Raw genomic sequence first — 22,594 nt, 5'->3', positions numbered from 1 at the left:
GACCTCAGGGTTCTAAATCCCCATTAACGTTTTGATCTCACATTTAAAGTTATCGACACAGAATAGAATAAAATTTCAACAATAATAATCGTATTAAGATCTGGATCCCACAGAATATGACAAAGGTACCAGATATCTGACTTTTGGGCAGGAACTAAACACACAATAGATTATTCTCCTTGATGGTTACAACAAATAAAATGATTTCTAAAGCCGATAGAGCTTTGGATATCTAATATCAATTCCAAACGCTACGAGCGCGGTAGTCGTCTTCTAGTCGGAACAAAAGAATTTTTTTTCTCGAAAATGCGTAGGATTTAGGGGGTATGTCTATTCACCAAAAATGATTGTAATTAACCCCCGCAACGGAAAATAATTTTTCCAGAACGATTTGAAACTTTTCAATTTCATCGAAAAATTTGGGCATCTTCTCGAATTTTTTTCTTGAAAATGCATAGGAATTCGGGGGTATGTGTAATAGCCAAAAATGATTGTAATTAACCCCTGCAACCGAAAATAATTTTTCCAGAATGATTTGAAACTTTTGAATTTCGTCGACAAATTTAGGCATCTTCTCGAATTTTTTTCTTGAAAATGCATAGGAATTCGGGGGTATGTGTAATAGCCAAAAATGATTTTAATCGAGCCCTGCAACCGAAAATAATTTTTCCAGAATGATTTGAAACTTTTCAATTTCATCGAAAAATTTGTTCACCTTCCTGAATTTTTTTCTCGAAAACGCGTAGGAATTTGAGGCTATATCTATTCACCAAAAATGATTGTAATTGACCCCCGCAACAGAAAATAATTTTTTCAGAACGATTTGAAACTTTTCAATTTCGTCAAAAAATTTGCCAACCTCTCTGAATTTTTTTCTCAAAAGTGCGTAAGAATTCGAGGTTATGTCTATTCACCAAAAATGATTATAATTGACCCCCGCAAACGAAAATAATTTTTTCAAAACGATTTGAAACTTTTCAATTTCGTCAAAAAATTTGCCAACCTTCCTGAATTTTTTTCTCGAAAGTGCGTAGGAATTCGAGGTTATGTCTATTCACCAAAAATGATTGTAATTGACCCCCGCAACAGAAAATAATTTTTTCAAAACGATTTTAAACTTTTCAATTTCGTCAAAAAATTTGCCAACCTTTCTGAATTTTTTTCTCGAAAGTGCGTAGGAATTCGAGGTTATGTCTATTCACCAAAAATGATTGTAATTGACCCCCGTAATCGAAAATAATTTTTTCGGAATGATTTCAAATTTTTTTGGGTGACCATTTGAATCTACTACTTCACCACTACAAAGCTTCAAAAATTTCTATATACAATATCGGTTTACTGGCGAAAGAATTTAATGGTTCATAAACTAAACAGATTCTTGACGAACCATTGAATGGGACCATTGAAATAATTTTTATTCGCAGTTCGTACAGAGTTTGGGAAACCTATTACAGATTACATTAAACCTTTTCTTCTTTCAACGAAACCTTTATTTCCTTTTTGGTACAATAACTTTTAATTAATTCTAGTTTCTCGTACGCATTTATATTTTATATACATAAAAAAGTTCCTGTCACGCGTTGGACAAAAACGTAAGACTCTATGTAACGTAATACATGCTGTTTACGTTTTTTGTTTCTTTGCGTTTGGTGCTCCATCCGGATCATCCGTTTGGAAAATTGTCTGTGGTTGTGTTTTCTTATACGCCGGAGCAATCCAATAAGGATTCTCTTCCGCTACCTTTGCAAATTTCAAAATGGCCTCTCTAGGATCCTGGTCATCTTCTATTCTCTTACTTAATCCTAAGTTTCGTATTACGTATGAGCTGAGCGTTCCTCCGGAAGAAGCAACTCTTCCACCTTGTCCAGAAGTAATTGGCAAGTCTGGCCTTCTCGACTTCACGGGATCCAGACGATCTTTTTCCATTTGTTTACGAACCGATTTAGGCCTATCTTGTCTGAACAACGGAAGTGCATGAGGTGTTATTATCTGTTGGGTCGACATTACCTCAATATGCTTCTGTTTAAGATGCGACTTCACAACGCATAATTTTGCGCCTCGCAAGCTCTTCTTCGAATCGTAATAAACTTTAACAATACCATTCCCGCAACCAACGAATATCTGATTCAATTTTGGGTGCCATAACGTCTTGATAACGTGTGAATTTGTTACGCTTATCTCGTTAACTACATCAAATGTTTTTGTATCGTAAAATAAAACTCTACCGGTGGTTTGCCCTTTATTCAACGACTCTCCCGTGATAAGAACTGTATCATCCGGGTTAAACATACAATCGGTCGTGTCGTATCGGGAATATAAATCTCTGGCCTCGAAGATCGGCGATTTGAACGATCTTAAGTCCCAAAGTTTCAGTGTATCGTCGCAGCTCCTAGTTGCGAGCATTTGCCCAAGATAAGAGAAGCTTAAGCTTGATATTTCGGCGCCTTGCGCGTGCGCGTTCCTTTGAATCAAGGATGGATTGACAAAGTTTTTTCTATGATCCCACATTTGTATAGAACCGTCTATACAACCACAAGCGACTACGTTACCTTCTCGACTATAACCGCAGGTAGTCGGTATAGTCTTAACGCCATTTTGTGCTCTGCACTTTATTAAATGTTTATGACCGCGCGGTCTGTACAAAATCCATATTCTGCACGTGCTATCTTGCGAACATGTGAGGTACTCCTCCTTCGTGAACGGATGCCAACAGCCGCTATTTAAACCTGCGGTGTGGCCTTTCGTACGCGCCATATCTGTTATGTACTGATCACCCTTTACGGTTTCGCATTTTTCAAAGCCATCTCGATCCAAAACTTTTGCTTGCGCCGAGCCCGATATGACCAATATGACATCACCGGTCATCGAGTATTGTAAACATTTGATAGGATGATTCTCGCACGGTTGCAAAGTTCGGAAACTTCTCATAGACGAATCCATGCCAGCGAAATCCCAGAAACAAACATCGTAATCGATAGAACCGGAAGCCAATCTTGCTCCGGACGGATCGGCCGCAATGGCGGTTACCGCCTTTGTTCCATGAGTCATTGTAACTTCGTGGCTGCACGGAATTTTATCCTTCAATTCTGTCTCGTCCGTGTCAGACTCTTCGTCGTCTTCGTCGCTATCGTCTTCGTTGTCGTTAGACTGTGATGACCTTTTTGTATCTTCTGAATTTTCAATGTCGTTAGGTATTGGAGGCCCAATGAAATCTTCGTCTTCGTCACTATTCTGGTTATCGTCGACACTTTCAGCATCTTCTTCCAAAAGATTGTCAATTACTTCCAAAGCTTTTGTATCTTTTCCAATGGCGATGGCTTTATTACTGTTAATAGTTTTAGTGATGTTCTCCAACATCTCCTGCACGTCGAAAGCTTTGGCCTTTTTCCCGAAGCCTGTTATACCCATAATGTCTTTTAAATTTTGAGTCTCCTCTTCGTCCTCCGGTTTGATCTCGTTCATCTTTGTCACGTTTGTCTCTGGTAATTTTTTACCAAACGTGCCAAATCCAGAATTAACGGGCTCCGCATTTTGGGACTGTTCCCGCTTTAAATCGTTACTGATTTTCCCGAAAGTTATGACCTTCTTCGTATTCATGATCGTGGATTACCTGCAATTTTTTAAATACGATCAAATGGAATGCTTTCTCTTTGATTAAAAGAAATCTTTTCTATCTAGAAAATTCATTACCTAAAGCTTTGGTATAAATAACGTTTTAAGGTTACAACACTTCGTTCATACTGTTCGTGCGAAAAAATCAATATGCAAATGAATCATTCGACACGATTATTTCTTTTCACATTCTCGGATGTATCGTAAAGCTAGTTTCTTTCTGAAACAAAGTAACGTTTACATTAATCTCGACAAGCATCCAGAAGTAAACAAGAACGCACAATTAAATGGAAATAATCAACACGCATCTGACACTTGCGTGACAGTCGTCAGTGGTTCTCAACTTTATCATTAAAGACCTACTTACAAGTATTTACTATACTTACAATTTTCTTTTTTTTGTTTAGGAGGTCTGGTAAAACGAAATTTGCTACATTGCTGCGTTAAAAGAATCGAAAATTTATCGGAACGTTACGTCATATTTCACGTAAAACATTTGTGTATACGCATACATGAGTGTGTCGTTACGCATTAGTCCAAAGGGAAAGAAAATGAATATTCTGTTCTTGTTTTCATCGAATATTTCATAGATTTGAACAGGTACGTGCTCGCAATAACGTATTTAGAAAATGTTACTTTATGGAAAATATAACATGTACGTGTACAATAATCGTCAGTAATTCGATAATTTGAAATTAATCGCAATACTAGACATTGTACCTTACTCATAACCATGTACTTACATACCTATATACTATTGAGAATTATAAATATATGATATTTGTTCAAGGAACGTAAAAAAATATTACATAACGATCGATATACATAGGTCCAATAAACTCCAGATGAGAAATGGTAGACTGCAAAAGTAATATAAATGGGGCACACAACTGCAGTTATGAATCAAGGACGCAAACTAGTTGCGAAACAATGTCATCAACACCTTCCTCGTCGTCTGATTATCTAGTAGGGGAAGCTGATGATAGTTCGGATAGCAAAATCATGACGCCCTTTAGTTTAAAATCAGTGGAAAATGTACTTTCGTTATCCAAGGTACCAAATGAATTTTTAAGCATTTTTCTTTTATACAATTGTTCGTTACTTATATTAAATATGTTATTTCAGGTTACTACCGAAGAAGATCTTAAGGAGATGGTAGAAAAATGTAAGCAAATGGTATTGGAAAGTACAGAATGCTCGGACGAACGAAAGTGGCTAGTCAGACGTCTAATCGAATTACGTTTGAGAGTGCAAGAGTTGAGAGAAACTTCGGAGAAACATTTGCTCGAAACTCAAGTGATTTTAGGGCACCACTTGATACCGCAGAAATATTTTATAACTACGTCCAGACCTGTGTATTGCGATCATTGTAGCGGTGCCATTTGGACTATGCTTCAGTCGTGGTATATGTGTGGCGGTAAGATGCAATTTTTGTGCTCCTTATCCTTTTGTACGAATCATTGTAACGTTTGAATTTCACAGATTGCAAATTCTGTTGCCATTGGAAATGTTTAAACAACATACGCAGAGTGTGTGTCCACGTAATCGCGAGCGAAGCGGGTGGTTACACTTACACGAAAGACATATGTCCAGAACAAGGCCTGTCGAATCAGGGTTATAGGTGTGCTGAATGTAAAGTGCAAATAACATTCAGTAAGTATGATCAAAATTGAAACAAGTCCCTCGTGCTGAAATTTCCATGAACATGATAACATTGGGCACACTATTAATGCACTATTGTTATTTGGTAATGATCAACTTGTTAGTTTTTCCATGTAAAAAAGATGTTTCTTATCACACGATTAAACTGCATTTTCATTACAAGCTCTCTCAAAAGGATTATCATTATCTTGTTTTGGCAGTTCTTTCAAGAATACAGGTAACATACGTGAGAAAGAAACAAAATTTTAAATACATGCTAATGTGATTAAGAACTAACATCTCTACATTTCTATTTCTGTCGATTCAACGTATAATTTACGAATACAGATCCACCGTGGATCGAGCCGCGACTTTGTGACTACAGCGGATTATATTACTGTCAAAGATGCCATTGGAACACAGCAATGGTAATTCCTGCAAGAGTGATCAGAAACTGGGACATGGAACCGCGACTCGTGTCCCGAGTCGCGGCGCAACTTTTAAGCCTTCTGGAGGAGCGTTCCGTTTTGCCCCTGGAAGAATTAAATCCAAAATTATTCACTTTGATACCAGACTTGTCTTTCGTAAAGGTAAGATATATCGCGATTTCACGATCGAACAAAAAAAAAAATTTAAGTTACACGCTCAAAGTTAATTATGAATAGAGGATGCGCGAAGAAATGCAGATGATGAAACACTATTTAGTTCTGTGCCCGGAAGCGAGTAGCCAAGGGCTACCATGGAAGATTGGTATGCGTACTCATATGATCGAGAACTCGGGAAACTATTCCATCAAAGATATCGTCGATCTTAACAACGGAACTCTTCAGGAAGAAATTCGTACCGTGTATGACACTATGCACGCTCATATCACGGAACAGTGTCAACTATGCAAAGCTAGGTAAACCATAACTTCTTCAAAGACTATTTCTTTTTTTATTATGGTCTATTTATTATCGACAATAACTATAATTATAAAAAACTAAACGTTCACATATGTGGCCAAGTAAAATGCGAACAGTCGAAAAGATAAAAAAACGAGAACAAGGCGGGAACCTCGTTGAATTTTAATTACGTTTGCAGGGGTCACCTGTGCGAATTATGCGGCAACGATGAAATTATATACCCGTGGGACGCAAATTCTGTATCTTGCCATCAATGCGCGGCTGTTTACCACCGTGCTTGTTGGTCGAAACGAAATCACTGTTGCCCGCGATGCATGAGATTTCAAAAGCGACGCGCCATGCAGGGCCAACGAAATCCGGACACGGACGATTACGTCACGGAGGACGGATTGACCACGAGCGAATCCCCCAACGACGAAACGTAAACTCTGTGCATTTTAAGCATTGTGTACATTTATTTCCTGGATCTCTGAGCACCCTCGTGCCCCTCATGCTTGCTCCCCAAATACGTTGCGGATTGCAATTACGGTGTCGCGAATACCGATTTGTGTATATTACATTGTGTGCGTCCCTTTTGTAAAATAAAGTTTAATAGAAATTCATATTATATGGTGTGATTCTGTATTTGTTGCGCTTCGTCTGTATCGCTCGGAGCGACACTAATCTGACGACTCTAATGGGGGAACTCGTCAGCTCGGCGCAGGGGATATCGAGGAGTGGGGGGAAAGCGCGACTTGGCTCCCCTGATTACGCCATCTTGGCTGGTGCCAAAAACAAAACTTTATGTACAGGTTGCGGCGAAAATAGTGGAGCGATCGAACCGAAAATTTTGAATAAAATTTATTCGTTCATGTAGCGTGTACACCATAAGTAGAACGTTAATTATAGTCTTGAGTAAAAATCTAACACCAGAACTACTTCTTAACACTAGATTTACTGATACCATATTTAAAATTGCAGAACGAGTAAATATTATTTTTTAACAACTCATGTAGAATTTGATCGATGCACTGGCGTGAATATATATTCTAATTGAAAGAAAAATAGTATTTTAAGGTAATCGTCAACATGAGAGGTAGCAATAAAGGATTGACAAATTGAAATATTTTCCAACAATTAGAGATACCGCTCGAGGCTTGTCATAAGGCCATGAGACATAATGGTATTTGAAAATAGAATGGCGTAATCCCATAAAGTCTCTTCTCCTATCATAGTCGAAGACTTTGAAGAATGTCGAACGATTTCGTAACACGTAAAGATTACTATTAGTGATATGTCGTAAACGATAAAAAGTAGATGTTCGATCGTACCTATTAATTCGAGACAATGGGCTTTTTGCTGCGTTCCACGTGCAGAGTCTTCGACTAATATAATTAACGTTGTATCAGGGATGGAATGACCACTACACAGGTGTCGAACTATAGTAATTAATACTCGGTTCCCCTCGCATAAGGTCGTCTCAAGGAATAAAATATTGTGGTGTAGCAGTGGAAGGAACAGTCGTAGTGTCGTTCATCGTTCCATCAGCGTCGCGTCGAAGTTGAAGGTACTCGACCATTTTAATTTTAGTTATGGTTTACACCATAAATTGATTTGTTGTATGTCAATAGATTCGAATAGCGATTTAATTAATTAGAATTAAATTCATATATATGTTTATATCTATGTTTATATATATGTTTATATATATGTTTATATCTATATCTATATCTATAATCATATCGTATTATAGATTATAGATTATAGATACGTGACATTGTTTTCCCGAGTTTCCCTAACGTTCGTGCTCCAATATCTTCGTCCGCAAGTTACCAAGTAGGACGGTCACGAAACGATCATTGAAAAAAAATTTGTGTTATGTAAAAATAAGTGTTCGATCAATTTGTTTTACACAGACCTGCTACAATGTTTTGGATACGCAAGTTTCTGATGTTCGCTGTGGTTCTTTTGGCCCTCGGACTCGCCAGGTGTGAAAATTCCGATTCAAAAGAGCCAAAGAAAACTTATGTCAGTTTGTTGGAGAAAGCAATCATGCTATTCTTGAAAACTAATGACGCGATCAAACATGAAACCATGTCTATAGAAAATGACTTAGCCCAAACGTCTGAATCTACGATGGATCAAATAATAAACAGCGGGAATACATCGATCGCCAATGTTTTCAATCCATTCAAAGACAAAATCAAATTGATATTTCCAGGTATGAATTACGTTTACTCTGATCAACCATTCAAGGAATAGAAGTTCTATTCATCCGCTTTGTGCGTTTTCACCTTGAACGACACATTGAACTCTCAAGTGCGATCACAAAAGAGCGATAAAACGAATATTGAATTGCTCTCGTAGATTAGAATTGCATAGATGTTATCACGATTCATTAATTAGAAGTATTTTTAATTGCAGGGACATATTGGTGCGGCGATGGTGATATATCGCCTAACAATGAGGACGTAGGATTGTTCGAGAGAACGGATGCCTGTTGCAAGGCTCACGATAAGTGCCCAACGTCGATTTCAGCGCAACAGGAAAAAGACGGACTTCTAAATAATGGTATTTTCACGAGGTAATTAAAAAAAAATAGTTTAAAATCATACATTATGCAGTTACTGTCTGAATAACTCTACTTTTAACGTAAATATATAATTATTTAGCTTTTAAAGTATGCGATAAATGATAAATGAGTGCATTTTGCTATCATTATTATTGGAAAATATTACGTAAATGTCTATAATTATTATAGATATACGGGGTGCCCGGACAATCCAAAAAATTTTAATGCGGTATTCTAGAGGCCAAAATACGACGAAAATCAAGAATAACAATTTGTTGATGGAGGCTTTGTTAAAAAGTTATTAACGTTTAAAATTCCACCCATACTGAATTTTTTTCTCGAAACTGAGTAGGATTTCGGGGGTATTTGTATTCACCAAAAATGTTTGTAATTGACCCCTGCAACGGAAAATATTTTTTCCAGAATGATTTGAAATTTTTTTTTTCGGTCGAAAAATTTCACATCTCGAATTTTTTTCTAGAAAGTGGGTAGGAATTCGGGGGTATGTGTATTCAACAAAAATGATTGTAATTGACCCCCGCAACGGAAAATAATTTTTCCAGAATGATTTGAACTATTTTAATTTCGCCGAAAATTTGTCTACCTTCCTGAATTTTTTTCTCGAAAATACGTAGGATTTCAAAGGTGTGTCTATTGACCAAAAATTATTATTATTGATTCCCGCAACGGAAAATAATTTTTTTAAAATGATTTGAAACTTTTTTATTTCGCCGAAAATTTGTCTACCTTCCTGAATTTTTTTCTCGAAAATGCGTAGGATTTCGAAGGTGTGTCTATTCACCAAAAATGATTGTAATTAACCTCCGCAACGGAAAATAATTTTTCCACAATGATTTGAAATATTTTAATTTCGCCGAAAATTTGTCTACCTTCCTGAATTTTTTTCTCGAAAATGCGTCAGATTTCGAATGTGTGTCTATTCACCAAAAATTATTGTAATGGGTCCCCGCGACGGAAAATAATTTTTCCAGAACGATTTGAAATTTTTGAATTTAATTGTTAATAACTTTTTAACGAAGCCTCAGTCAAGAAATTGATATTCCTAATTTTCGTCTTATTATGGCCTCTAGAATCCCCCATTAAAGTTTTTTCAGTGGTAGCCAAACACCCTGTATAAATATTTAGTATGCAATAATAATGTACACATGGTATACAACAAAAACGAGTTTTTCACTTTGCATTGCTATCGATGGAATGGAAACAATGTATATGTATTTTACTGTGTAACAGATCGCATTGTGATTGCGACGGGCAATTCTATCGTTGCTTGAAGGAAGCCAAATCCCTTGTAGCTACGAATATCGGAACCACATACTTCAACGTTTTGAGGCCACAGTGCTTCGACGAATCCTATCCCATCAAGAATTGCAAAAAATACTCAAAGTAATATATTTTCTAACGAATGTTTATAATATTTGATAAGTGAAATTTTCTAATTGCAATCGTTCGAATTGAATTTCAGACGCCGACTAATAAACGACAAGTGCGAGGAATACAACTACAACACTACACAACCGAAAGAAATGGAGTGGTTTGATAATCCAGATTTTATTAATATATTATAATATGATTTATTAATTGTTTAATCGTTTAAATAAACCAATGTATAGAGTATCGTAAGAGAAGTACAAGTAAGGGGAATTCCCTGGAATGTATGCATGAATATGTATGACCGATCTATAATAGCGTTATTGTAAAGTATTGTTAATAAAAGTTGTTAGTTGAAAATTTGTGTTTCACTGTTCTGCGTTCACTTGCGTTTCTATTTTCTATTGAATTATTTATTACGCATAGATTCTAATACTTTGTATACATGTGCTAGGTTCTAGAGGCCAAAATAAGACGACAATTGTTGATTTGAGGCGTCGTTAAAAAGTTATTAACAAAATTAAATTAAAAGTTTCTAATCATTCACGGAAAAATTATTTTCCGTTGCGGGGGTCAATTACGATCATTTTTGGTCAATAGACATTGCCCCGAATTCCTACGCGTTTTCGAGAAAAAAATTCGAGAAGGTGTGAAACTTTCCGACAAAATTAAAAAATTTCAAATCGTTCTGAAAAAATTATTTTCGGTTGCAAGGATCAATTACAATTACTTTTGGTCAACAGACATACCCACGAAATCCTACGCGTTTTCGAGAAAAAAATTCGACAAGGTCTGAAATTTTTCGACAAAACTAAAAAATTTCAAATCGTTCTGAAAAAATTATTTTCAATTGCAGGGGTCAATTACAATTATTTTTGGTCAATAGACATAGCCCCGTATTCCTACGTGTTTTCGAGAAAAAAATTCGAGAAGATGTGTAGTTTTTTGACAAAATTAAAAATTTTCAAATCGTTCTGGAAAAATTATTTTTGGTTTCAGGGGTCAATTACAATCATTTTTTGTCATTACACATGCCCCCGAAATCGTACGCGTTTTCGAGAAAAAAATTCCTTACCGAAAATATAATTTTTGGCCAGAAATGGCACCTCGAAATTTCATGCGTGTCTTTAAAACGTCATAACTCCTGAACGAATTGCACGATTTTAAAATCTCAAAATGCAAACGACGCGTATTTTAATCAAGAATATGTAGAAATTCGAAAAATATTCGAAAAGTTAATGCTTGACCCCCCAAAAATGGTCCAATTTTCAAACAGCCATAACTCCTACAGTAGGGAACATATTTCAATGAAACTTTTTTCTGAACTAGAACTCATAGATACCTATAAAAAAGTATTAAACTAAATTTCCGTAGCGCGTCAAACAAATTTTAAAAAAATCAAAAACGTATTCTTAAGAAGAATCGACAGGGTGTAGGTGTCATAGTATGTTTATTTTTTCAATTCTAAAGAACCCATAAATAATTAACGTCTAGACTATAATACCATCTTAAAGTCCTCTTCCTATTATAGTTTTTCAAAGACTCAGAAAAATGTCGAACGCATTTCGTACCACGTAAGAATTACCAATATCGTTGCGCCAACAATGAAAAGCAGGTGTTCAATTACACCTATTATATTTGAGACAGCCGACTTTCGATTGGAATTCGTCTGTTGTCTCCGGGAATAATTCAGTTTTCATTGTTTTAGGAATCAATCGATCATCAAACAAGTGTCCAATTGTAACAATTAATACTCGGTAATTTACACATTGCGTCGTTTCGAAGAATAAAACATCGCGTAATGGCATTGGAAAGAACAGTCGCGGCGTCGCTCGGAAGAACGAGCCATCAGCATCGCGCCGGAGTGACAGGTATTTCGACGATCGAGATCGTGCATCGGGATTAATTTTCATAAAAACTGTGACGCGCTCTAAACTCTCGATCCCCTCTAAACTCGGATTCTTTTCAACCCTCGGATCTCTCTCAGTATTTCTTCAACCGTCTCGCTCGCGATTTCATCAAACGGATACCATAATCTTCACAACTACGTAGCAATTACCTTAAAACAAAATAAATATTTATTAATCCTATTTTTATTGCACAATAAATTTGTTACCGAGTTGAAAAAGAAATTGATTGCTTGCTTGTCGGTCTGACACCCTCGTCACGCTTTTTAAACCTTTGCAGACGGTGTCTACAAACAGAAGGCAACATAAACATTAGAAACATTGTCAATATTTGGATTGTTTCAACTTCGTGAAAAGAAATCGTACAACGATCTTTCTGTGATCGTTTTAAAGGTTGAATCATCCACTTTCACATCTCTAAGTTGAATTTGCTCGAAGATCCTTTTACGCGAGGAAGCGAGAGGGGACGAGAAAATGATTTTGCAATGATCGATTGATCGATGAAGCCTCTGTGATGATTGCCTCTGATTCTTATGTAGTAATCCATCGAATTAAAATAAAATTGATGTGTTTCGTACAGAAATTGTGAGCGAGATTCACGGCGGGTTCTTTAGCGTGTAAAGAGTCTCGGATTTGTTATAACAAATTTAATTTACAACGAAGCAACGCTTGATCGAGCAAACTACGCGAACGAAGGGACGGACAATCGTTTATCCTAACAGAAATTTATACAGGGGGATACATGGGGGATTCTAGAGGCCAAAATAAGTCGAAAATCAAGAATACCAATTTGTTGATGGAGGCTTCGTTAAAAAGTTATTAACAATTAAATTCAAAAATTTCAAATCGTTCTGGAAAAATTATGTTCGGTTGCGGGGGTCAATTACAATCATTTTTGGTAAATACACATACCTCCGAAATCCTATCCATTTTCGAGAAAAAAATTCAGGAAGGTAGACAAATTTTCGGAGAAATTAAAATACTTCAAATCATTCTGGAAAAATTATTATCGTATGCGGGGATCGATTACAATCATTTTTGGTGAATAGATATACCCTTGAAATCCTACCCAGTTTTAAGAAAAAAATTCAATAAGTAGACAAATTTTTCAGCGGAAAAAAAAGATTTCTAATCATTCTGGAAAAATTATTTTCGGTTGCGGGGATCAATTATAATCATTTTTGGTGAATACACATACCCCCGAAATCCTACGCATTTTCGAGAAAAAAATTCCTTACCGAAAATCTAATTAGGTACCTAAATTCGACGGAAAAAAAATTTCAAATCGTTCTGGAAAAATTATTTTCGGCTACGGGGGTCAATTACAATCATTTTTGGTGAATAGACATACCCCCGAAATCTTGCTCATTTTCGAGAAAAAAATTCAGTACAGTCGGAACTTTGAACGTTAATAACTTTTTAACTTTTTCCGAGTCTTCCCAAACGTTCGTGCTCTAAAATGTCCGTCTGCAACAGGTTAATAAGCGGTATTATCACGGAAGGATTATAAAAAAATATGTTACGTAAAATTGAACGTCTACGATCGGCTTATTTCGCAGACAGCAATATCACAATGTCCTGGATACGCGCGATACCGGCGTTCGTCGCCGTATTTTTGATCCTCGGCCTCGGGGAGTCCCAATACACCGAATCGAAGGAACTGAAGGAAACTTACATTGGCCTGTTCGAGAGGACGATCCGTCCAATAGCGACGTCGAAACGAATGCTCGAGCAAGGGATCGCGGCCTTCAGAGACGACTTGAGGACACTGAGGTCCCATCTGATTGAACAGAACGATCAAAATCGAACAACGATCGCCGACGTCCTGAATCCGATCAAATTAAAAATCAAAGCGATATTCCCAGGTACGTGAAGTTATTTCGTACATTCAAAGTCTCAACACTAGATTTACGCGTACGTGAAGTTATTTCAAAGTACATTCAAAGTCTCAACACTAGATTTACACGTACGTGAAGTTATTTCACAATACATTCAAAGTCTCAACACTAGATTTACGAGCATTGATCACACGTGTATTTATTGATACCTTCCACGTTGACAATTACCTCAAAATACGATTTTTCTTTTAATTAGAATATGTATTGCCATTGCATCGATCAAATTCAACATAGATTGTTAACAAATAATATTTACTTTTCATCAAATTGATGGCTTCCGTAAGTCTAGTGTTACGAACGTTGAACGTATAACAAATTTCCCTTGATCGAGTACGTATCACGTCCAGCATGATCGCGGGAGAACGATAAAACGAATGTTAATTATTCAGACTGGAAATTCCATAGACGTTACCACGGTTCATTAATTTGACGTAATTTTAATCGCAGGAACGTATTGGTGCGGCGATGGGAACATATCGCCGAGCAAAGGAGCTCTGGGATTGTTCAAGAAAACGGATGCCTGCTGCAAGGCCCACGATTCGTGCCCAAAAACGATTCCGTCCAACGGGGAGAAAGACGGCCTGAAAAATAATGGTATTTTCACCAGGTACTGGGCAAAATAGATTTTAAAATGATATACATAGCGGGGGCAAATGAACATTCAAGGTCAAAATCATTTTTTCGTTTGTGAGATAATTAAAGAGTAATTAGAAAAGAATGTTGTTTAGAGAAACAGATATGATAGTTTAGGAATTCTCATTGTTTACATACCAAATTCAAATGTGAGTGTTCAGACCTTGCAGACCATGCCATTAGGCTACAGGATAACAGCAACTGTACAGTAAAATATTGACAATTAAGAAAGATAAGGTCGTGTAAAAATAGCTTCTGTTGATTGAATTGAACAACGTTTGCCATAAGTTCTCTGCATTTGAGAATAAACGGGTTATCTTGGGAACCTGTTTTAAGTGCCCCACCCTGTATGCAATAAGGAGCATAAGTGAACCAATAACAGATGATAATACTTTTTAGAAAATGTGTGATTATTAGTTCAATTGTGCTCCTTGTTGTGCTTGAATTATGACCAAAATGGAAACAATATACAATAGGTTTTATTATATATATACATAGATCACATTGTGATTGCGACCAAGAATTCTATCAGTGCTTGAAGGACGCCAATACGATCATTGCTACGGACATTGGAACCACGTATTTTAATATCTTGAGACCACAATGTTTCAAAAGCGATTATCCCGTCGAGAATTGCAAAAGATATGCAAGGTAATGTATTCTAAACATATATAATGAACGTTCATATCCTTTGTAAATGACACTCTCGTGTTACATTTGTTTAAATTAAATTTCAGACGCCGAGTGATAGACGACAAATGCGTGGAGTACAATTACGATCGTGACAAATCGGAAAAGATGCAGTGGTTTGATAATCCAGACTTTATTGGTATTTGATCATTTTAATAAACTAATCTATGAAGCACCGTAACAGAGGATCTCTTACTGACCTTCGTACATTATATAAATATACATTAATGCGCCGTTGAATTATACTAATATCTACAGTCCTTGGCTCAGCAAAGAACGTAAGGGGAATCCCCTTGAAAAATACGAATACAAACACGCGTTACAATTCGTATGGATTCGTATTAGCAATACCGATTTCCTAAATGATAAATATTATACAGAGTGTTCCGCCACCATCAATTCTAGAGGCCAAAATAAGACGAAAATCAAGAATATCAATTTCTTGGCTGAGGTTTCGTTAAAAAGTTATTAAAAAATTTCAAATCGTTCTGGAAAAAATATTTTCGGTTGTGGAGGTCAATTACAAGCATTTTTGGTCATTACACATACCCCCGAAATCCTATCCATTTTCGAGAAAAAAAATCGGGTAGGTATTGAAATTTTTCGACGAAAAAAAAACTTTTCAAATCGATCTAAAAAAATTATTTTCAGTTACGGGGGTCTATTACAAGCATTTTTGGCGAATAGACATACTCCCGAATTCCTACGCGTTTTCGAGAAAAAAATTCGATTAGGTGCTGAAATTTTTCGGTAGAATTAAAAAATTTCAAATCGTTCTGGAAAAAATATTTTCCATTGCAGGGATCAATTACAAGCATTTTTGGTGAATAAACATACACCCGAATTCCTACGCAGTTTCGAGAAAAAAATTCGAGTAGGTGTTGAAATATTTCGGCGAAAAAAAAAATTTCAAATCGTCCAGAAAAAAATATTTTCCATTACAAGGATCAATTACAATTATTTTTGGTGAATAGACATACCCCCGAAATCCTACTCAGTTTCGAGAAAAAAAATTCGGTACTGACGGAACTTTAAACGCTAATAACTTCTTAACGAAACCCCCATTAACAAATTGGTATTCTTGATTTTCGTCTTATTTTGGCCTCTAGAATCTCCCATTAAAATTTTTCCTAGGGTTAGCCAAACACCCTGTATAACGGTGAAAGATTAGGTGTCGTGTATTATATCTACCGGTAACGTGATCAGGTTCCTCGCTAATTAGGTGCCCAGCCAGGAGCCTTCGTCCCAGCTCTGGATAGTGGAAACAGAGGGGGAAGTTCTTCCGCGCTGGAGTGGAACAGGAAAGTAGAGGGAGGAGCCATAACTGCCTCGCGAGCCGCCAGTTCGTTACCCCTGCTCTAATGAATAATTGAGAAAGTTGTTATGCTCTCTGCCTAAGTAGTTAAGTTTTGTACTACATGCTCCAGAACGCTTTTCTAAACACAATCCTCTTTGAGTCAGTATGGCGTACAGGTGTCGGGTCGGAGGGGTTAAAGAATTTTTATAAAATGGGTAATAAATATAATCATTTTTAATAACAAAAGCACGCATGTTGATCGTGCTCAAGGAAGTTCGAAAGCTCCTTCTGGCGGTATTCCCCTTTTGACGACGTGGGGTATCGTTTTAGGCACCATACTGAAACACAAAACAGCGTGAAGTCGTTGGGACCAATCTCGGGTAATTGTGCCTTGAGAAACGGGAGACTCACGTGATACAATCGATAATGGGGCACACTGAGAGGCAGAGGGTACAGCCTGTACAGTCGTCGGTCACTTTTGGAATGTGAGTTTCACCGTCGAACTGGATCGCCTGGTAACCAGAGTCTGCGCAGGCCATGTAGCACTTTCCACAATTTATACACATATCCTACCATACAAAAGGCTGATTGAGTTAACGCACTGTAACGGAAACTTTGTTCGACGATGATCGAAACGTACGTCGTCTATCAATGCTACCACTTGCTGTTTGGTGGTCAGCTCCTTGAAAGTTCCGATATGATCTACAGCTCTGCCAATAACGTCTTTTATCGTTGGTACAGGCGCGATTGGTTTCGGCGCCGGTCTTGTAACCTCGACGGTCTTCTCGAGCGGATTCGAGCTTGCATTAATCTCGGCTAGCTTCCGTTCTCGAAGCTTCTGATATTCCCCGAAGTACGGTATATTCTAAAACATCAAACGATTCTTATAGCGTCCAAAAACGTCACCCATCGCTACGCTTAAAACTGACGTTTATTGGAAAATACCTTGCCAAGAGCATGTTGCAAGGAAACCGGTTTTCCCTTTTGATGGCTGAAGGTCGGCGGACTCTGTCCGTCCCAGTCTTTCACCTGCTTCAGGCTCTTCAAGTACAGCAAAGCTTTCAAGCCAGTTACATAATCGTCGATCAAAGTGAAATCTTGATTCTGTATGGCGCTACAGACCTGTACGCCAAGATTAATCCAACATAAATGGTCCAAATTATACACGGAAAAATTTGCATAGAGATCGAGCTAATTGATCACCTGCACAACCGATGCACCGCAGTGAAGAAATTGTAGAGCAACGTCTGCTGAATCGACACCACCGATTCCGAGTATGGGGAATCCTGGGATGCTTTTCGAAATGGAGGAAACGGCTCGTAAAGCTTGAGGTCTCGTTGCGTTCCCCGAAACACCACCATAGGTAGTGGCCTTTTTGATACCAACGGCTGGCCATGGGGTTGCATCAGCATGCAAACCCATTATTCCTGACACAGTGTTTATGGCAGACACTCCGTCAGCTTGACCTATCATGAGAATTCTATGTATTCGACAGTCTTTTACAAACCAATTTAATAATGAACGCTTTCAACCTTTTCCTTTTTGGTCCCCTTCCGTAAAATATCTAAAAATATTGGCCCAACTCGTATGCAATTGCCGTTTCTTCGTACCAAATTTACTTCTCTTTTGAAAGAGTTATCAGAATCATCTGTCTGAACGTTCGTCGGTTAATTTAAATTGTATGTTAACAATTTAAAAAGAAACACGCGTGTAAAGTACCTTCGTACGCCGCCTTAGCTATTGAAACAATGTCGGTGATGTTTGGCGTCAGTTTCACGAAGAATGGTATCTTCACAGCCGCCCGGACCCATCTCGAGATGTTTCTCACCAGTTCAGGATCCTTCGATGCAATGAAACGTTGACTTTGACTTTAAATGTGAAATAAATAGAGAATATAATGGACATACTTGTCCACAAGCTAGGCCCATTCCAGACTCTCCCATTCCGTGTGGACAAGACAGATTCAATTCCAAGCCATCCGCACCAGCAGATTCAGCTTGTTGAGCAAGCTCCGTCCAATCTGCTTTATTGTACGTGCACATAATACTAGCTATAATAATCTGTCGACAAACGTTGATTTTTATAAATATCGACACCGTTGTTCCAAGAAGCCTGATAAATAATCCCGAGCATGTTCTATCTTCGAACCTTAGTGGGGAAATCTTTCTTCAGTTCCGTGACGCTCTTGCACCAGTAAGCTGCCGTTTTCTCGGATATCAATTCGATGTTTAGGAAACTGCCTTGATCCGGTCCGTAAAGATGACGCGAAGTCGAACCTCTGATTATCCGCGGGGACACGTTAGTGACAAGGTCCTGGAAAGACGTGCAGTTAAGAAAACATAATGCATTATTATTTTGTCAACGAATTCGCCTACTTTGTCCAAGGAGAATGTTTTGGTAACAGTGAAGGCCCAACCCGCTTCGAACGCTCGTCTGATCATGGCGCTGGTGGTGCAAGGTGGCGCAGAGGCGAGGCCAAACGGATTTTCGAACTTCATCCCGCACATTTCAACGCTCAGGTCAACATCGTCGATCGGAGTATGAAATTTAGGCAGTCGAGGAACCTCGGGCACTTCCAAATTGTGAGAGTTCTGTAGGGCAACAAATAAATAACGTTTGAACTATTCTAGCGTTGTTTCATAGGCGTCGTTTCACCTGGATGAACTTGTGGATCTGCCAGGCAGCTATTTTTCCATCGTTCACGGACTCGACGGTGGTGTTCGCGATACCAGCCAGATCCCCGCCGCAGAAAACACCAGGCACGGATGTGCTCATGGTGTTTGTGTCCACTTCCGGCAAATTCCATTTGTTCATTTTAAGGGGAGCCATTGCTTGGATCACTGTGCAAAGTAGAGACATTTTATTAACACTTTGCCACGCCACCTATATATGAGCGACAGGATTTGCTACTATGATACTAGAAAAATTAATTCTCAAGTCAAGACGTCGAAGGAAATAAATTTGAATAGAATTTGTGAATTTTAACAAGGTTACAAGAATAAGTAGTGAAACAAATGTTAGGTTATGTAGCTTAGAATGGTCTAAACGCAAAATTTTACTTTTGCAACGTGTTAATAAGCAAAACAGACTGAATATATCCAGAAGTAACAGAGAAATTGAAGAGACACGATTTAAGCTGCTTGTACGTGATTCAGATCTTTACCACTACGATCCTGCAATCCTGATCCAAATGCAGATATAATGAAATCCGCCTTCAGCCTACAAATTTCATCCTCGCTTTCTACCCACTCGCCATTTTCGTTTTCCTCCGTTCGACAGAATTCTATCGCGACTATCCTCCCGTTGCGAGTGATCACTTTTTGCGGCGATTGGAAAGGCACGAATTCGCATTTCTCTTCTCTGGCCAAGTCGAACTATAGATAGAAGAATACATTTTAGAGTGAAGATTCACGATGGACCCTTAGAGTAGAGTTAAATTGTCTATAGACGATAGCTTGCCTCTTCGGGGACCGCTCGAACGTTGGTGAACCCTTTTCTGAAAACCACGAAGACCTTCTTCGCGCCGCATCTCAGGGCGGAAGTGGCGCAATCGAACGCCGTGTCGCCAGCTCCGAGAACTATAACGTTCCCGTGCAAAGAGGGCAGTTGGTTGCTTTTACAGGCGCACATTCCCGGCTTGCTGCTCTTGGCCACCCGCGGCAGGAAGCTCTTCGACGTGAAGAACCCCATTTCCTCGGTGAGGTCCGCGAAAATCGGGATGGTCTTCGCTTCCGGGAGACCGATGCCCAAGAAGATGGCTCTGTAGCCGGAATCTCGAAGACCCTGAAGACACTTCAACGTTTGAATCGTGTCTCACGTCCACCGTGCACGGAAGGTGGAATCGTTTACAATTAACACTAGATTTACGAAAGGCGTCAATCTGATTCCATATTTAAAATTGCAGAACGCGTAAAAATTATTATTTAACAATTTATGTTGAATTTGATTGATGCAATGGCACGAATACATATTCTAATTAAAAGAAAAATCGTCAACGTGAGAGGTATTGATAAATATACGTGCGATCAATGCCCGTAAATCTAGTGTTAACAAACATCTCATAGCGACCTGTATCGTTAAATCGTTCGTGGACAACGCTCTGCCCAGCTCGATCTTCGCTCCCAAATCTTTAACGAGGTCCACCTCGAAGTTGATGACGTCGTACGGTAGTCGGTACTGAGGGATCTCCGAAGAGCTCAGACCACCGATGTAGCGTTGTTTCTCGAAAATTGTAATGTCGTCGTAGCCTAGACGCGCTAAGAAAGTCGCGCAGGACAGAGAAGCAGGACCACAGCCCAGCAGCGCGATTTTAGAGTCAGCGTGCGGGACCTGTTGTTCAGGAATCCTGGTTTGAGGCACGTTCATCCGTTTGAAAACCTACGAGATTTTTACCCATTCAATTCCATTGATAAATACAATTTATTTGTGGTTAAATTCGCTGCACGCTTCAGTCCCTTACGTCCGTGGCGAATTGCTGAAGACCACCGATGTTGATGGGCCCTTCCTCCACCGCGTACAGGTTACATCCGCCCACGCAAAGATCGCTCGTTGGACAGACCATGCCGCAGGTCAAACCCAGCGGATTGTCCGATAAAATCGCTTTCGCCGCGCCGTAATAATTCTTGTTCGAAATGGAAGTGATGAAGGACTTGATGTCCAGCTGGGTAGGGCATGACTTTTGGCAAGGTGCGTCCGTGCATTTCAAACAGCGAGAAGCCTCCTTCAACGCGCCGCGTTCGCTCAATGTGGTGTGCTTGATGTCGTCGAAATTCTTCGTCAACGGCGGACATTTCTGTAACGTGGTTCAGTGATTTGTTAGTACGTTACAGAGGATGAGATTTCGAACAAGTTTTATCTGAACCATAATTGTCGCTGGGCCTAAGTTTTCGAGAAATTTGCAAGCATTGTTGGTACTGTCGTGTTCAGTACGCCTGTGAGTACCGTGCTTACACGAGAAGAAGGCACACAGTGTTTAGATCCCCACTCCTGTTGCAGTTCGTTGACGCGCAGGTATTGGTCGAGAACGGTGAGGAAGATCGGTGACAGCCAATCAGCGGACTGCCAGCAAGAGTGGGGATGTAGCGCGCTGTGCCTTCTTCTCGCGGAAGAACGATACGCATGTATGCTGTAGGCGCGTTGCATCTGCAAGGCGCCAACCGATTGTTTTGCATTCACAGACGATCGACAGGCGAGCGTATACGATGCAAAGAGATCTAAAATTATTTCGAAAATATATACGCTGCGTATATCTTACACTGCACTTCTCGTTAACGTTCCTTTTCCATTTCTTCTTATTCTCTTTCGTATACGACGAAGGGATCACGTTCGCGAACGGCTTTATCTTCGGATTTAGGCTCAGAATATTCTGTAAAATGAATGCTTGTCACGATCCAGATTTGAAAATCATATAAAGAAACGGCAAATTATCGCACTTACTTCGATATCGGGCGCATCTCTGCTAACTGTCACCGTAGGTGCCATGATTTCGCAATGATAGTAAAATTACGCGCAGTTCGAATAATGATAGTTGTAAACAATGCACACTCGGGCGATATCGCGTTATTGCGCGGAAAATCGTGGGTAGTATCTGATGCAACTTACTTCGAGATACTGTGGAAAGCTAGTGAAACTTAGCTGGCCTGTCTGTTTTAAGTATCGTTGTTACTATACAAGTGTAATGTGTTGACACATCACATACTCGGATGACTTGTTGAGCGTCAAATGCCACGATAAGCTGACTGTGCATAGTAGGTACGTCCGACACATACAGGGCCGTTCCTGTGTGTTGGTCGCTCAAGTGCAAAAAAATAATATTGCCACTCTTAATGATATAATATTATTTAGTCAAGAATTTGATACCTGTACATACATAAATTTAAAAACCTATCGCCTGAAAAAATATTTTTTAATTTTTGTGTACATAAAATGAATCATAGTTACAAGGTATGTTAACGAAACGATATCTAAATCTTGTACTTATTCGGTAATATAAGCCACATGAGTAATGTTACAAAGATTACGTTACTACAGTAATGTAGTACTATGACCACTCTGGGATTTAATTACCTAGA

General features: G+C 38.6%; 5 protein-coding genes across 10 annotated transcripts; 3 read left to right on the top strand and 2 right to left on the bottom strand.

Annotated features, from left to right (window-relative positions):
• Nucleotides 1-1,538: 1,538 nt before the first annotated feature.
• On the bottom strand, nucleotides 1,539-14,454 carry LOC122401850 (gastrulation defective protein 1 homolog). Of its 3 annotated transcripts, none has more exons than XM_043404265.1 (3): nucleotides 14,316-14,454; nucleotides 3,691-3,832; nucleotides 1,539-3,610 (listed from the first exon to the last, which is right to left on the bottom strand). In XM_043404265.1, exon 3 carries the CDS (start codon nucleotides 3,595-3,597, stop codon nucleotides 1,624-1,626), a length of 1,974 nt encoding a protein of 657 aa, XP_043260200.1. In that variant the 5' UTR covers nucleotides 3,598-3,610; nucleotides 3,691-3,832; nucleotides 14,316-14,454; the 3' UTR covers nucleotides 1,539-1,623. The 3 variants fall into 3 exon arrangements, with proteins under 3 accessions (XP_043260200.1, XP_043260190.1, XP_043260209.1); XM_043404255.1 differs by lacking the exon at nucleotides 14,316-14,454 and adding an exon at nucleotides 3,999-4,077; XM_043404274.1 differs by lacking the exon at nucleotides 14,316-14,454 and adding an exon at nucleotides 3,894-3,937.
• Nucleotides 4,088-7,140, top strand: LOC122401865 (differentially expressed in FDCP 8 homolog). Its single transcript, XM_043404286.1, has 7 exons — nucleotides 4,088-4,212; nucleotides 4,403-4,665; nucleotides 4,738-5,029; nucleotides 5,095-5,265; nucleotides 5,602-5,843; nucleotides 5,919-6,154; nucleotides 6,337-7,140. Exons 2-7 carry the CDS (start codon nucleotides 4,465-4,467, stop codon nucleotides 6,581-6,583), a joined length of 1,389 nt encoding a protein of 462 aa, XP_043260221.1. The 5' UTR covers nucleotides 4,088-4,212; nucleotides 4,403-4,464; the 3' UTR covers nucleotides 6,584-7,140.
• On the top strand, nucleotides 7,486-10,464 carry LOC122401922 (phospholipase A2-like). The gene is made up of 5 exons (XM_043404349.1): nucleotides 7,486-7,704; nucleotides 8,054-8,358; nucleotides 8,562-8,721; nucleotides 9,961-10,113; nucleotides 10,193-10,464. The coding sequence occupies exons 2-5, from the start codon at nucleotides 8,064-8,066 to the stop codon at nucleotides 10,293-10,295; spliced, it is 711 nt and encodes a 236-aa protein (XP_043260284.1). The 5' UTR covers nucleotides 7,486-7,704; nucleotides 8,054-8,063; the 3' UTR covers nucleotides 10,296-10,464.
• Nucleotides 11,867-15,675, top strand: LOC122401904 (phospholipase A2-like). 2 transcript variants are annotated; one of them, XM_043404331.1, is made up of 5 exons: nucleotides 11,867-11,969; nucleotides 13,565-13,870; nucleotides 14,351-14,510; nucleotides 15,035-15,187; nucleotides 15,274-15,675. In XM_043404331.1, the coding sequence occupies exons 1-5, from the start codon at nucleotides 11,900-11,902 to the stop codon at nucleotides 15,371-15,373; spliced, it is 789 nt and encodes a 262-aa protein (XP_043260266.1). In that variant the 5' UTR covers nucleotides 11,867-11,899; the 3' UTR covers nucleotides 15,374-15,675. The 2 variants fall into 2 exon arrangements, with proteins under 2 accessions (XP_043260266.1, XP_043260270.1); XM_043404335.1 differs by having other exon boundaries at nucleotides 11,890-11,969; nucleotides 13,569-13,870.
• Nucleotides 14,573-22,286, bottom strand: LOC122401837 (dihydropyrimidine dehydrogenase [NADP(+)]). 3 transcript variants are annotated; one of them, XR_006259467.1, is made up of 17 exons: nucleotides 21,960-22,285; nucleotides 21,778-21,888; nucleotides 20,983-21,315; nucleotides 20,592-20,900; nucleotides 19,983-20,306; nucleotides 19,687-19,897; nucleotides 19,179-19,363; nucleotides 18,899-19,114; nucleotides 18,672-18,836; nucleotides 18,431-18,583; nucleotides 18,243-18,363; nucleotides 17,727-17,989; nucleotides 17,469-17,645; nucleotides 17,164-17,388; nucleotides 16,935-17,092; nucleotides 16,418-16,861; nucleotides 14,573-14,737 (listed from the first exon to the last, which is right to left on the bottom strand). XR_006259467.1 is itself a non-coding variant. In XM_043404242.1 (16 exons), the coding sequence occupies exons 1-16, from the start codon at nucleotides 22,002-22,004 to the stop codon at nucleotides 16,789-16,791; spliced, it is 3,060 nt and encodes a 1,019-aa protein (XP_043260177.1). In that variant the 5' UTR covers nucleotides 22,005-22,286; the 3' UTR covers nucleotides 16,291-16,788. The 3 variants fall into 3 exon arrangements, 2 of the variants coding, with proteins under 2 accessions (XP_043260177.1, XP_043260164.1); XM_043404242.1 differs by lacking the exon at nucleotides 14,573-14,737 and having other exon boundaries at nucleotides 16,291-16,861; nucleotides 18,899-19,095; nucleotides 19,169-19,363; nucleotides 21,960-22,286; XM_043404229.1 differs by lacking the exon at nucleotides 14,573-14,737 and having other exon boundaries at nucleotides 16,291-16,861.
• Between the last annotated feature and the right edge of the window lie 308 nt (nucleotides 22,287-22,594).

The sequence above is a fragment of the Colletes gigas genome, unplaced genomic scaffold (assembly GCF_013123115.1).
Source record: "Colletes gigas isolate AHSC1104 unplaced genomic scaffold, ASM1312311v1 Colletes_gigas_Sc00002, whole genome shotgun sequence".
Taxonomy (NCBI): domain Eukaryota; kingdom Metazoa; phylum Arthropoda; class Insecta; order Hymenoptera; family Colletidae; genus Colletes; species Colletes gigas.
The sequence above is the reverse complement of the archived record's forward strand: the minus strand, read 5'-3'. Positions and strand labels throughout refer to the sequence as shown.

Coding starts and splice junctions, on each gene's coding strand:
- LOC122401850 (XM_043404265.1), bottom strand. CDS start 3,597: ATGAATACGAAGAAGGTCATAACTTTCGGGAAAATCAGTAACGATTTA.
- LOC122401865 (XM_043404286.1), top strand. CDS start 4,465: ATGGTAGACTGCAAAAGTAATATAAATGGGGCACACAACTGCAGTTAT. Junction 5,844..5,918: donor CAGACTTGTCTTTCGTAAAG/GTAAGATATATC, acceptor AATTATGAATAG/AGGATGCGCGAAGAAATGCA. Junction 6,155..6,336: donor TGTCAACTATGCAAAGCTAG/GTAAACCATAAC, acceptor TTACGTTTGCAG/GGGTCACCTGTGCGAATTAT.
- LOC122401922 (XM_043404349.1), top strand. CDS start 8,064: ATGTTTTGGATACGCAAGTTTCTGATGTTCGCTGTGGTTCTTTTGGCC. Junction 8,359..8,561: donor AATCAAATTGATATTTCCAG/GTATGAATTACG, acceptor TTTTAATTGCAG/GGACATATTGGTGCGGCGAT. Junction 8,722..9,960: donor AATAATGGTATTTTCACGAG/GTAATTAAAAAA, acceptor ACTGTGTAACAG/ATCGCATTGTGATTGCGACG.
- LOC122401904 (XM_043404331.1), top strand. CDS start 11,900: ATGGCATTGGAAAGAACAGTCGCGGCGTCGCTCGGAAGAACGAGCCAT. Junction 13,871..14,350: donor AATCAAAGCGATATTCCCAG/GTACGTGAAGTT, acceptor TTTTAATCGCAG/GAACGTATTGGTGCGGCGAT. Junction 15,188..15,273: donor AATTGCAAAAGATATGCAAG/GTAATGTATTCT, acceptor ATTAAATTTCAG/ACGCCGAGTGATAGACGACA.
- LOC122401837 (XM_043404229.1), bottom strand. CDS start 22,004: ATGGCACCTACGGTGACAGTTAGCAGAGATGCGCCCGATATCGAA. Junction 18,584..18,671: donor AGAAAGATTTCCCCACTAAG/GTTCGAAGATAG, acceptor GTTTGTCGACAG/ATTATTATAGCTAGTATTAT. Junction 18,364..18,430: donor TGGGCCTAGCTTGTGGACAA/GTATGTCCATTA, acceptor ATTGCATCGAAG/GATCCTGAACTGGTGAGAAA.